The sequence below is a fragment of the Anneissia japonica genome, unplaced genomic scaffold (assembly GCF_011630105.1).
Source record: "Anneissia japonica isolate Jap-2015-1 unplaced genomic scaffold, ASM1163010v1 scaffold2707_len876726_cov182, whole genome shotgun sequence".
Lineage (NCBI taxonomy): Eukaryota > Metazoa > Echinodermata > Crinoidea > Comatulida > Comatulidae > Anneissia > Anneissia japonica.
The window spans coordinates 330,501-343,577 of record NW_022723260.1 but is presented as its reverse complement, the minus strand read 5'-3'; the positions used below and the strand labels follow the sequence as shown (position 1 = coordinate 343,577).

Genomic DNA, 13,077 nt, shown 5'->3' with positions numbered 1-13,077 from the left:
GTGCTACCACGCATCCATCTGCGCATCGTCACTTTGCAAGGTAAATTCGCGACATGTCGCTACCCTGCAAACGGTAGGGAGTGTTTCGTGGGCCAAGCGCTATCGATCAAAAAAAATCTTATTTTTACGAAAAATATGACGATTTTAAAGTAAGGAATGTGAAAGAATACCTCAAAAATTGATTCTACGATGTTTAAATTGGTAGAAGTAGTTGAAACATTTTTTTTCGTTTCGTAGCGAAAAAGTCAAAGTTCGTATAAAGGTAGTCTTAGGGTACTATAAGCAAGGCCATCGTGCATGGTACGACGTACAAATACCGCGTAATGCGTACATTTTTGTTTAGCGTACATCGTACAGTGGCCTTACTAATAGTGTAGTTTTATACTCAGAAAGCCATAATAAAAAAATGAGATATTTATGGGGAATAATTGTTTTTTTTTTTTTTAACTAATTTTATCTATTAATTTTTATTCTTTTTTATTTATTATAAATAAGGTTTTTTTTACTTCATATAAATAAAATATACCTACTTTTTTGTAAAAAATGAAAATAAATAAATAAATTTAAAGAAATAAGTAAATAAAAAAATAAGTCATAAAAAAAGTCTTGTTGCGCTTGCAAGCCTTATCGCATTCTCAGTGTAATTGCATTGTCTGACAAAATGTTGGCGCAAGTTGTGACGGACTTTATTTAATGGTGTATAAAATTTCGCAAACTATAATATATAATAAAAACTATACATAAATATAGGTATAGGACAAAATTATTACCAAAATTAATCTTTAAGTATCATTTAGTTAACTTTTTAAACGCATATTTATTTTATTTACATCAAAAATATTGCGGTTTATATGCAGCACTTTCGTTACGATCGTTATGGTTTGCCTTGTGACAATGTGTACATGACGGCCGATCCATAGCTGATCGTCAATTTTGCTATGCCAAAAAAAAATATTGCTACGACTCGTATTACATTCATATTTGGCAAATAAACTCTTAGATATTGTATAAACTAATCTTCAATAGTAACAAATTATTATTCACAATTCTCTAGAAAAAACGACGAATTGTAATTAAATTTGCAAAAGCTGATAACTTTGATAAATGTTGACCGATTTCGGAAAAAATTAAAATGGTGTACTTCGACCCCTGTGTGACCTGACTGACCAGAAGAAAACGTCTCAACCAATCAAAAAGCATTTTATATGAATATCTTCTTAAGGCCTTTGTTGACAAAAACACGCTTGGCTGAACTGGGTTAATGACGCTAATTAAAGTGTGTGACGTCACAAATCGAGTGGTGCCTAACAAGGCCCTATGCTTCGTAAGTAGGCCTAGCCGTAGCCTAGGTAGGGCCTAGCTAGACTAGGCCTAGGTAGGCTAGGCCCAGTTTGATTTTTTTTTTCGATCATATTAGGCCTAGTAGTAGTAGGCCTTGGCCTGCACCTTTTTCAAAGAAAAAGCGTAGGGCCTAGGCCTATAAATTATTTCTTCTTTGAAGTACTGGTGGTAAGGCAAGACCTTTTTTTATATCTTATTTTTCAGCGAACCCACTGCCCGCCAGTAATGATGATTTGCATGAAATTTACATTTTGGCCAATTAACGTACCTGCCGCCACAAAAAATTGCAATTTGAAAAAAAAAAAAATTTCTTTATTTTTATTACGCCTGCTGTTGCCTTGAGAGCTCCAAAAATAAGACATCAGTATTTTTACCTAATTATATAAATTTAAAGTATTTAACCATCCCATTACTAACCTACACTGTTTACATTCACCAATATTTTATTTTTATTTTCTCCATCTGGATGTTTTTGACAAATCTATTTGCTAAATAAGAAGACAACAGTTTATTTTAATCTTTTTTCCACCTTCATCTGACGATCTTTAAAAAAATAAGTTCACAAAACAATAAATTAAAAAAAATTGTCTGAACTTGGCAGTAAAGCTTGTTTCCATACAATTGCTACATGCTATTGCCAAGAGATTTTGGTGATGCTGATTGGTCGGTCAAATCGGGGGCCTTCCAGATTACGTTGGAGCCTGCCACGCAATACAACGATTGCACTGAATACACTGTAGCGATGGTGTAGCGATTTTAAAGAAACAAAGCTTAAACCTGCAGAGGATCATGCTTGTATTCCAAAAGAGTGTACTGTGTTCTTTAATATGATATACACATGGCCACTACTGCAAATGACCAACTGCCTCAGTGTCTCTTCTGAAAGATGGTGCACTATCAAAATTGCAACCCTCATTATCTTTACTTTGCTTTAATTAGATCACCAAGATGGATTGTGACTCTGCAATACAGAGATTGATGCAAGAAGCTGCAGAGTATGCATCAAGTAGAACTCAGCCTCAGTCATTCAGTTATAATGAACCTTATGGTTACCAACACCAAGGATATGGGCAGTCAAGTTATGCTTACCAACAGGACTCATATTATCAGGTAAAAATAGATACAGTAAATGAACTGACTGATAAGAATAATTATGAAGGTTGTAGAGTGCCTAATGTTACGTGTATGGTATATGCTACAATCAACAAAAGGGATTAACAATGAGATTAAATAGTCTCTCACCAATTCATTGGCAGCACTAACATGCACCGGTGATACCAAAGCTATCCAAAACTGAGAATTGTCAAACAGAAAATAAATAAATGTGTTAAATGTGTAAATTCTTCATCATTATTAAAATCTTTGTTTTTCATCAACCATCAAATTACTCTGATTATGTTTTTTTGATGTGGGTTCGAATAATCATCATTATTTATCTGCTACACATACCTTCCATTTTTAAATTTATATCATGAACAGCAACAGCAGCAGTTTACTAATACAGCATATGGACAGACAGGTATGTATGGAGTGAACTACAGCCATGAATCAAGGAACATTGGAATCCCAGGAGGTGTGAGCGGTCAAGGACTCATGGGAGATAGACCAGGCGCTAGGGGCAGAGGAAGACTTAGTAGCAGAGGAGGTTTTGGTGATAGAGGAGCTGCAACTAGTGGGTATGCCTATAGCCAAGGCGGCTTTGGAGGGGATGAGAGAAATGTGTATGGGAGTCATAGAGGCAGAGGTTATGGGCCATCAAGTAGAGGAGGTGAAGTTTCTGGATCCTCTGTTGGTACCCATGGTAAATTTTCATCTGGTTTTGAAAGTAACCAATCCATTGGGAAAGGAATAGCTACCAGTGCAGAGCCCTATAACAATCAGCCTCCACTTCCGGATGCAGCACAAGATGCCCTGCCACCTCTTCCGCCACCAGAACCAGAGTCCACGCTACCACCATTACCACCGACAGACCAACCTCCTTCACTGTTGACCCTGAACCCTTTCAAAATCAATAGAGTTGGACATTCTCAAAAAATGGGACAACAGTCACATACAAAAGCAGAAATGACATCAACTACACAGCCTCACCAAAGAGGGCATCAGCAAAGCAAACCAGTGCATCAACAGCAGCAGCATAGTGGTACGCCACCATTACCGCCACAACTAACATATCAACAGCCACCACCACCACCACCTTTGCCACAGGAGGAGCAACAACAGAAACATAATCTGCAAATTAACATAACTCGTCCTCCCCAAACATGTGAAGATAATAAGCAACAACAACAACAAAATATGCAGCAGCACTTTCCAAAACAACCAGCAAATGACATTTTATCTCAACCCCCTCCTCCACCTTCTACAACCCCATTGGGAGGTAAACCACCCCCACCTACAGAAGAAACAAAAATTGATAAAAATACTAAACAACAACTGCCCCCTCAGCATCAGTCTATAGAGAGACGAGAACCTCCATCTCATCAAACAGATGAAAAACCGCTGCCACCAAAACAGACTGATAAAAGACATACTCCACTGAATTCTGATAGAAAAAAACCACCTCCACCTAAAGTGCCAGAAGCTATACCTCCTCCACCACAACTGCCTGTTGAGGGGCTGCCTTCTTCAAAACAGCCTGATGGAAGAACTTTAGTACATCAACCTGATTGGAAACCTCTTATACAGCAACAACCTGATGGAAGACACCAACAACAACTTCCTGGCGTAAGAGCTCCTCCGCCACAACAGTTTGGTACAATACCGCCATCTCAACAATTTGGTGCAATACCTCCATCACAGCAATTTAGCACAAGACCTCCACCAATGCAGACTAAAGGAAGACACCCAGATATGAAGCCACATCTTGTACAACAGCAACCTCATGGAAAACCATCACCATTGCAGTACCCAGATAGAGAACCTCCTCTTATACAGCAACTACCTGATGAAAGACACCAACAACAACTTGCTGGTGTAAGAACTCCTCCATCACAACAGTTTGGTGCAATAGCTCCATCTCAACAATTTGGTGCAATGCCTCCATCACAACAATTTGGTACAAGACCTCCACCATTGCAGACTGAAGGAAGACCTTTATTGCAACACCCAGATATGAAGCCACATATCGTACAACATCAACAACCTCATGATCAACAATATTTCAAAGAAAGAGCTCCTCCACAGCAATATAGTGAAACCACACTTCAACAACAGTCTGATGGAAAACATCCGTCACAGCATCCTAGTGGTGGAAGACCCAATCAACAGCGGCCTAGTGAGGGACCGCCTCCCCAACCACAAATCACACCTAAACAACAGTTTGATGGAATGCAGCAGCCTAGTGAGAGACTGCCTCCCACACCACAAATCACACCTAAACAACAGTTTGATGGAATACAGCGGCCTAGTGAGAGACTACATCCCCAACCACAAATCACACCTAAACAACAGTTTGATGGAATACAGCAGCCTAGTGAGAGACTGCCTCCCCAACCACAAATCACACCTAAACGACAGTTTGACGGAATACAGCGGCCTAGTGAGAGACCGCCTCCCCAACCACAAATCACACCTAAACAACAGTTTGATGGAATACAGCAGCCTAGTGAGAGACTGCCTCCCCAACCACAAATCACACCTAAACGACAGTTTGACGAAATACAGCGGCCTAGTGAGAGACCGCCTCCCCAACCACAAATCACACCTAAACAACAGTTTGATGGAATACAGCAGCCTAGTGAGAAACTGGCTCCCCAACCAGAAATCACACCTAAACAACATTTTGATGGAATACGTCCATCACAGCATCCTAGTAGTGGAAGACATAATCAAATGCGGACTAGTGAGAGACCTCCCCAAACACAAACTACACCTCAACAGAGGTCTGAGCGAAAACCTCCATCAATGCAGCCTGATGGTGGAAAACTTAATCAACAGTGGCCTAGTGAGACACTACCTCCTCCCCCACCTCCTCCCCAACATCAGCGTGATGAAAAACAAGTATACCATTTTGCCGAACCTCAGATGCTTGGTGAGGCAAACAGAAGACCACCACCACCACCACATCAGATTATACAGCAGTCACATCCCCTTGGAGAGTCTCCAACTTTGCCTATAAAAGACCAAGTAGATAATACAATACCAGCACAGAAAAAACAGGATGATGGTTCATTTATTCAGCCAACAGTGGGTGCAAAACAACATCAGTTGGAACATTTGCATTGGGAAGACCAAACAATGTCAGACACTAGCCAGCAACATGCATCAGTGCCTGGAAGTGATGTACCGTCTGAAGGGGAAACAAGCATAGATGCCAAGAAGCCTATCACATTCTGTGAGGTGAGCTATCTTCCATTCCTGGTAAATTTACTCTAAAATTCAATTATTCTTTATTGCTTCAAATTTGAAGTAAATGGAAACTGAATTTCGTGGTGCTTATAAAAATTATGAACAGAATTTATGACAATTTAAATACAAAGAACATATTTTAGTACTTCTCATAAAATCTGGAAAAATCTTTTTAATTGCAACATTTAAAAATTAAAAAGGATTATATGTTAACTTCAATCAAAGCAAGTAAATTTTCACTGATTAACAGACCTTTGACCTTAAATGGACCTTTCCAGAATATTGGTCAAACGTAACTAACTGACCAATCACAATGTGCTATTTAATACTAATAGCCAGGAATATGCACATCCACAAACTTACAGGTTTTGCATAAATTTTTATGCTGTTTAAGGTACGAAACCTTAGCATCAATACCGCAGGGTGGGGCGTAGCAAAAACGTCCATTGATTACTAGCCAAACTTGAATCCAACATTGATTCAAATATATTTCTTCTTGAAGATCTGCAACATTAGTGTCCTTACTAGCTGGAATAGTCATTGTGAGAGTACAAAACACCTGAAGGTAAGATCCAAATCAGATGTAGTATTTATGGTAAAACTGATGATTTGGATTCCAAGGAAAACAAATTGATGATACTCACATCTTTTCAATGACAATTCACCACTGGCCCAGTGGTTTCATTAGACTAGCAACCCATCACTGGCAAACATCATTTTTACTTTGAATTACCAACATAGAATCCAAATCATTCCCTTTATCATATAAATTAATTTTCAGTGTATTTATGTTATATTGCTTGTGTATTTTAACTGCCCATATAATTCCATCTTTACCGTTTTTTTTTTTTGTTTTTTTTTATGAAAGCAATGGAGAACATTATTTCTCCATGGGTGAATGGTCTGTTTGTAGGTGTGCTGCAAACACTCACAGGCCCAGGTAAATAAGTACAGTAAAGTAGTTTACAGAATGAATAAAAAGAATATAAAGCCTCAGTGACTCAGTTGGTTAAGGCATCTGCATAGACAGCAGAAGGCCCTAGGTTCGAATCCCAGTTTGGGAAATTTTTTTGACACTTGCAGATTCCTCTAAATATATATAAAACTTGAAAAGCCAATTGACCCATGGAATCATTTGCAGGTTGCATTTGCCTATGTTATTTTTTTTTCAAAATGTTCAATATTATATTTCATACTATCTGTATAAAATACTAAATGTATTTTGCTCCTAATGATTTTGCAGCTGCAGCAGATAAACAGGCTTAAGGCCTTAAATGTTATTTCAAAAGCTTATTTACTGATAAACATAATGTGCGGTTTTAAAGCATTTTAAAACATCACGATATAGAGCAGTGGAGTCCATAGAGGCTCACGCAACGTAAATATCTAGTATTAGTTTGCTATAGTAAATGCGACTGCATTTACTTTTTACGCAAATCACTACCGATTAATATTATAAACATATTCCCAAGAATGGAAAAAAAACAAAGGAAATAATTGATCAAAAAGTATCAATTACAGTACTTAAGATCAATAAAATGACAAAATAATTAATGTCCAGATTAGTAACGTTGAAGATGCCCTACAATATTACTAACCTAAACATTAATTTATTAATATTGAAAGTTCCCTACAAATCAAAGTCTTTAGAATCAGAATTTGCAAGTTTTTAAGCTACTGTGTTAGGAATTATTGTAGTCATAAACACCATGTTATTGTTATATCATGGATCCTTATTTTTTTTCTTTTGCTTTTCTAAATTTTTAACTTATACACATTAAGGCATTTTTTTCACGACTTACAAACAGATTTTTAAATTACGAACTTAGAAGACAAACTGTTAACACCATTTGTGTGTTTGCAATGTTTTCATTTTTATAACATGTGTTGTTACCTGTATTTATGCAATAATGCATAATTGATTGTTCAGATTAATTATGCAATGTGTAAAGTGGTTCCATGTGTGAAGGTTCAATATTCATTGAAGAAATGATGTATTATTTAAGCCTTGAATTTGACACACATTTTTAAGGTCAAAGTTTATAGGTTGACTCACAGTACAACTTTCTTTCACTGCACCTATGTAGCTTAGTAAAACTAGCAAGCTCGGAAGAGAATTTATTGTCCTCTTATACTAAATTTAACAAATAATAATACTGTAGATCAGGGTTTGTCAACCATTTTTATTGGGGCTTATTAACTATAGGTTAATTAAAGAATATTTGGCCAACAAGGCCCCATGATGCATAATAGTTTTCACTTAGAATATGATATTTTTCATTTTTACTACTTTTTTCATACAAACCACTGTATTAAATAAATGTGGCAAAGACAAGCCAAACCAGTCACTCGTCGCAAAAATCAATTTTTAGTTATTACAGGGTTAAAAAGTAAAATGAGAGCTATAAAATTGTAAAAGAATTATTTAAATCTGACATTTCATTATGAAGTTACATGATTTTAAACATACAGCTGTTTAAAGAAAAATATTTGAGAAAAAAGCCTTCAAGGTTTATGATTTTGGGCATTTCTCAGGCAGAAACTACCACCAAATTGTTAATAATTTAGTGTTAACATTGAAAATGGGGAAAATAACAGCATAGCATGATATAGATACATAAAGGTTAGATAAGTATAATTAAATAGATTTCTGAAGCAGGATTTGCAACGAGTGACTGGTTTGGCAAATTCTTATTAACATTTCACCATCATGTTAAAACAAATAAAGATTTTTAAAAAAACTGACAATGTCAGATGAATTAGACACATGATTAATTAGTCCTTAATACGATTTTTGCCAGAATGAAGTGTGTAAACAAGAAAATAAATCTGGTGAGATTTCACTATTTCCTGGTTCCACCAACAAAAGGAATTCTTATTCATGAACCTCTGATGAATGCCTATTTTTAAATAGGTCTTAAAAACAGGCATGTTGTTCTATCCAACTACAAACGTTTTCTTGAAAGTGAGAATAGACCTATTTATATTTATTATCACTTTATTATTTTCTTTAGACATTAGAGTGCTGCTTAAGCCTATAATATTCGTTTGATTCAGCTAATGGTGCATCATCGCTGCGTCTAATTTTCTGTTCAAGTTGTTAGGTAGTCAGTATTTGTTGTCAAAAGATACAGTATTACAGATTTTTAATTTGGTCGCTTACAGGAGGCAAATCGTAAGAAAAATCCAAAAGTCAAAAAGTGGTTACTGTTGTTTACGGGAGGTGGTAGCTCACAAGAGGTATCAAATGCACTGATTAGAAAGGGAGAACAAACGGAAACATATGAGAGTGGACGTTAAGGGAGATGATCGCTTATGGGAGGTGGTCGCACAGGGAGGTTAAACTGTATTATACCAGGAAAGAGTTAATTTATACTCTTCCCTGTTTATACCAAATAACACTGTAATAATAAATTTTACAGTGTTTTCATTTGCTACCTCATATGGGTAACAAGAGAGTTACCATGATTGTAACAAATGTTCTTTATTTCAAACTGTATGCACAACATTGAAGATTTATAGATGACAGGGCATTGCGCTGGGTCTGAGGCAAGGGTCACTCAGTTACTCTGTAAATCTTAATAAAAGGAGGATTGATTCATTATTGTATTTTTTCAAATTACTGATCATTTACTACTATAATCAGATCTCAGGATAACTTTTGAATTTGAGGTCAGGATCCCCTCGACACTTCTGGCTGTGGCCCTGTGAATCTAGGAGTCTTTCAAATTTCTTATTTTTAAACAGATTGTAGTGACAGTTATGAGACTAATGTTCTATCAGTTTGGTGTTATAGAAACCAGGTGTTAGTTGTAGTTATAGTGGTTGTGATAAATCATCAGATTTACACCAAAAAAATTGCATTCAAGAGATAAAAAAACTTCTTTCTGTTTGTATAATTCTTAGGAATTACAGGGCAATAACCAGAGACCCATATTACAGCGATCACCCTCACATAAAATTATGCACACATCATCTTTCACATTAGTAGTAAATGATAATTATTTTTTAACATCATTATATTTATTAATTTGCAAACATTGTGAATTGCATTGGTTATGCCTTACCATGAGCACTATGATACATTTTCTGCATCATTTTCAAAGTTCATATTGGCATTTTTTTCAGTGCGCATTCTAGTATATTGCCATTACCTACATACTACAGTATGTTATATTTGCAGGCCCAATTAAATTATCATAATTATGGGCTGTCTTTGTCCTCACAGTTACCAATTTTTATGATGTCAAAAAAGACATGGGCTTCTAAAGGTGGGCTTTTTTTTCGAGATAGACCTACAGTTACTTAATGTAAGATAATGTACTGACATTATCTTTGATGATACTGATATAGCATGTCAGTATTTTTATTGTGTTACTGTAGCAAATTCCTATATTGTATTTTTATATTTTATATATGAGCATCGAATAAATTCAATTCAATTCAATTCAGCATGGTTAAAATAATTCCCTCACAAGTAATTTATTATAGACACATTCCACGAGGTTTATTTACAGCTGGTCATGTGAAATATGCAGTAGTGGGTATTACTATGGATATTTTAAAGTACAATCAGTGTTCAAGTATAGGAAAAGGTAATTTAACGGTGGCGAAAACAACCGTGCACCATTAGCGTGAGAAAAAACTGGCTAGTAAAGGCACTACGATTGTTCACAATAGTGTTTATTTACTTATTCTACTGTTTACTGTGCTTTGCAATTTACGTGATCCTTCGTAAACCTTTTTAGCTTAGAAATTTTAGCATGTCAAAATCACATTCGTGGATCGAAGCCTTGTGCATACCAAAACAGGCCGTAGATAGGCAGAGGCCTAGGCCTAGAATTTGAAAAAATTGCAATGTTTGGAGCCAGTGTCTTTTGAAGCATTAGCAAACCAATGGCAAAATTCTCATTTCATATCAATTTGGTATAGTTTACTGGCATTCCAACCAACATTATTCAATATCAAATATGTGCTTCACAGCAGAAACACTCTGAAGAAGCCACACGTTTTTTTCCTATTACCGAGCGTCACTACCGCCTGTTTAAAATTTGGTACCCGCTATACGTCACTTGACCAAAAAAAATATATCATTGTATGGCCGATTTTTAGAAAAGGTTTTTCTGTTTATAGAAACACCACATAGACAACAGATTGGAACTGGCCCCCAGCTAAAAGGTTGAATACCCGGGGTCTGAATGAAGTGCCAGCAAATTTCTCATGATCTTTTATCAGGGATTTTCAATGACACTTTTAAATAGTAAAATTCATTATCATAACATCACCATTATATAGTCAAAATGAAGCACCAACAAATTCCCATGATCTTTTATCAGCTATTTTTGGCAACCATAGAAATCTAATTATAAATTTTGATTATGGTACTATAGAAAATAAAACTAAAAACATTGTCTTTGATGTATTAACTTTACCTACTTCAAAACCATGAGTCCACTCCCATCTCATCTTTCCCCATAATGTGTGCTCATGGGTGCATGAGAGTCCATACCAAACATGTTGAGGGTGAGGTGCGAAAATTTTGAGAATATGGACCTCTGGGTGCTTGGGAATTGCACTCTCATACCTTAAAAATCTTACTAATAATTCATGACAACAATATAATACAACAATTACTTTTCTTTAGGAGGGTGCGATCGCACCATCTGCATTCGTCCCAGGCGATGGGTACAAAGTCAGCTGGACTTATGGTCCAGGGGAGGCGAGTTTGTGGTATTCTATTACTTATTTGGAGAGTCCAGAGGCGGAATCTCTGGAATGTTTTATTCAAATAATTTTATACTTAGTTAGAGATTTTTTGGACTGCTGCTGGGGGACGAGTGCTTCTTTCACCATCACCTAGATCCGCCGCTGGTGATCAAACACCTAAAGCTGGACACTCAGTGCGTCGTACGACCACCGCACGACGAATCCACATTTGCTTTCGTCGAGCGATAGACGACGCAACGCCGTCTGCTGATTGTCACTGGCAGTGGCAATCTGAATGTATCCTCATTAAAAAGACGATCCGTTGGGTCCGCGTCTTCGCGTGCGTTCTTCTAACCGGCTTAAGACACATGCTCAGTTTTGGGAACTGTCAAGTTGATGTTACAGCATGTTTTCATGACACTGCAGGAACACAACTCTAGGGTGAAGAGATACCTTAGGATTGTTCAGATTGCCTTCTGTCTTGAAAAAAAAATGCAATAGATGTACAATATTTCAAGCTACTTCTATGCTTAGAAGTAACTTTATTTTGCAAAATTTGTATATAACTGCACTGTTCTTGTTGACCCACAACACTGACAGTTTTTTTGCACAAATCCTTGAATATATCATGAAAATACAGTATTGGCCTATATAATTTTACACATCATACAGTAGGAGATACTGTTTTGTTGAGAATTAATAAGCAATTACTTGAGCTCTGCATAGTACACTATAGGAAAATTATTATGTGAAGGTTAGATTTAATGCTTGAAAAAATTTCCTGAGGGTCTGCAAGGCCCTGAAGGAAATTTTTGTAATATTTAAAAGTATAATAATTTTCTGCTAGTGTACGATACATGCTCTGCTACTTGCTTTATAAGTCAATCGCCGTCGGTTAATGTTAGTTTTGATGACCAACAGTTGTAGCAGTCATTGGTTGCTATAGTGATATGATCAGTATATTGTGTGCGTATTTACATTTAGCTGTGTGTCTGCTGATTTGTGCTCCTGCAGCATGCGTTAACTACGCATCAGCAGTACAGTATGGATACAATGAATAACTACTGTATTGTAATTTGTATTGTGTTAGAAGAACTTGTTTGTAATGCTATTTTGATAGACATTTGTCAAAGACATAGACATTTCTTAAAGCATTCGAGAGAGAATACAGTCACTGACTTATTGGTCGGTGCAGACAGGTTTCATAAATACGGTAGGCTATGGCCCAGTAGAAGGAAGCTTTGGTGGCCTCCTGCCTGACCGTAGGCCTACACCTAATGTCATTCCTTGAGTCATTCAAATAGGTCCAGAATATTCCTATTAAACGTTCAGTTTGTTTAGTTTATGAAGGTCGATTGATTCAAGGAATTCCTTAATAGACTAGGAAAAAAATCAAAAAAGAGGCCTAGAAATCAAGTTAGGGGGAGTGGAATGTTAGAAGCAGTCAACATAGCCAGATATCCTAATTAATCTGCCCTGGTCACCCTAAGCCCTGTTGACACTTGATTTTTCACCTGGTATACAAATGGTGGCCATTTTGAAAAATGGCCGCTAAATTTATCTAAAATGTGCATATAATTGGAACTAAATAAGCTACAGATATGATGTTGGTGTCTAAAATCCTAATTTCTATACATGCAACAAACCAGACATATAAAAACTACTGTCACTCATGCCAGAATG

At 36.5% G+C, this 13,077-nt stretch overlaps 1 protein-coding gene across 1 annotated transcript in view; it reads left to right on the top strand.

The window, feature by feature from the left end:
• The first annotated feature begins 2,280 nt into the window (after nt 1–2,280).
• The window catches only part of LOC117112142, a 28,453-nt gene continuing 17,656 nt past the window's right edge, over nt 2,281–13,077 (top strand). The window contains exons 1-3 of the mRNA XM_033255203.1: nt 2,281–2,451; nt 2,821–5,679; nt 6,191–6,253. Of these exons, the coding sequence (XP_033111094.1) occupies nt 2,290–2,451; nt 2,821–5,679; nt 6,191–6,253 (3,084 nt within the window). The 5' untranslated portion in view covers nt 2,281–2,289. The remainder of the gene's footprint in view (nt 2,452–2,820; nt 5,680–6,190; nt 6,254–13,077) is intronic.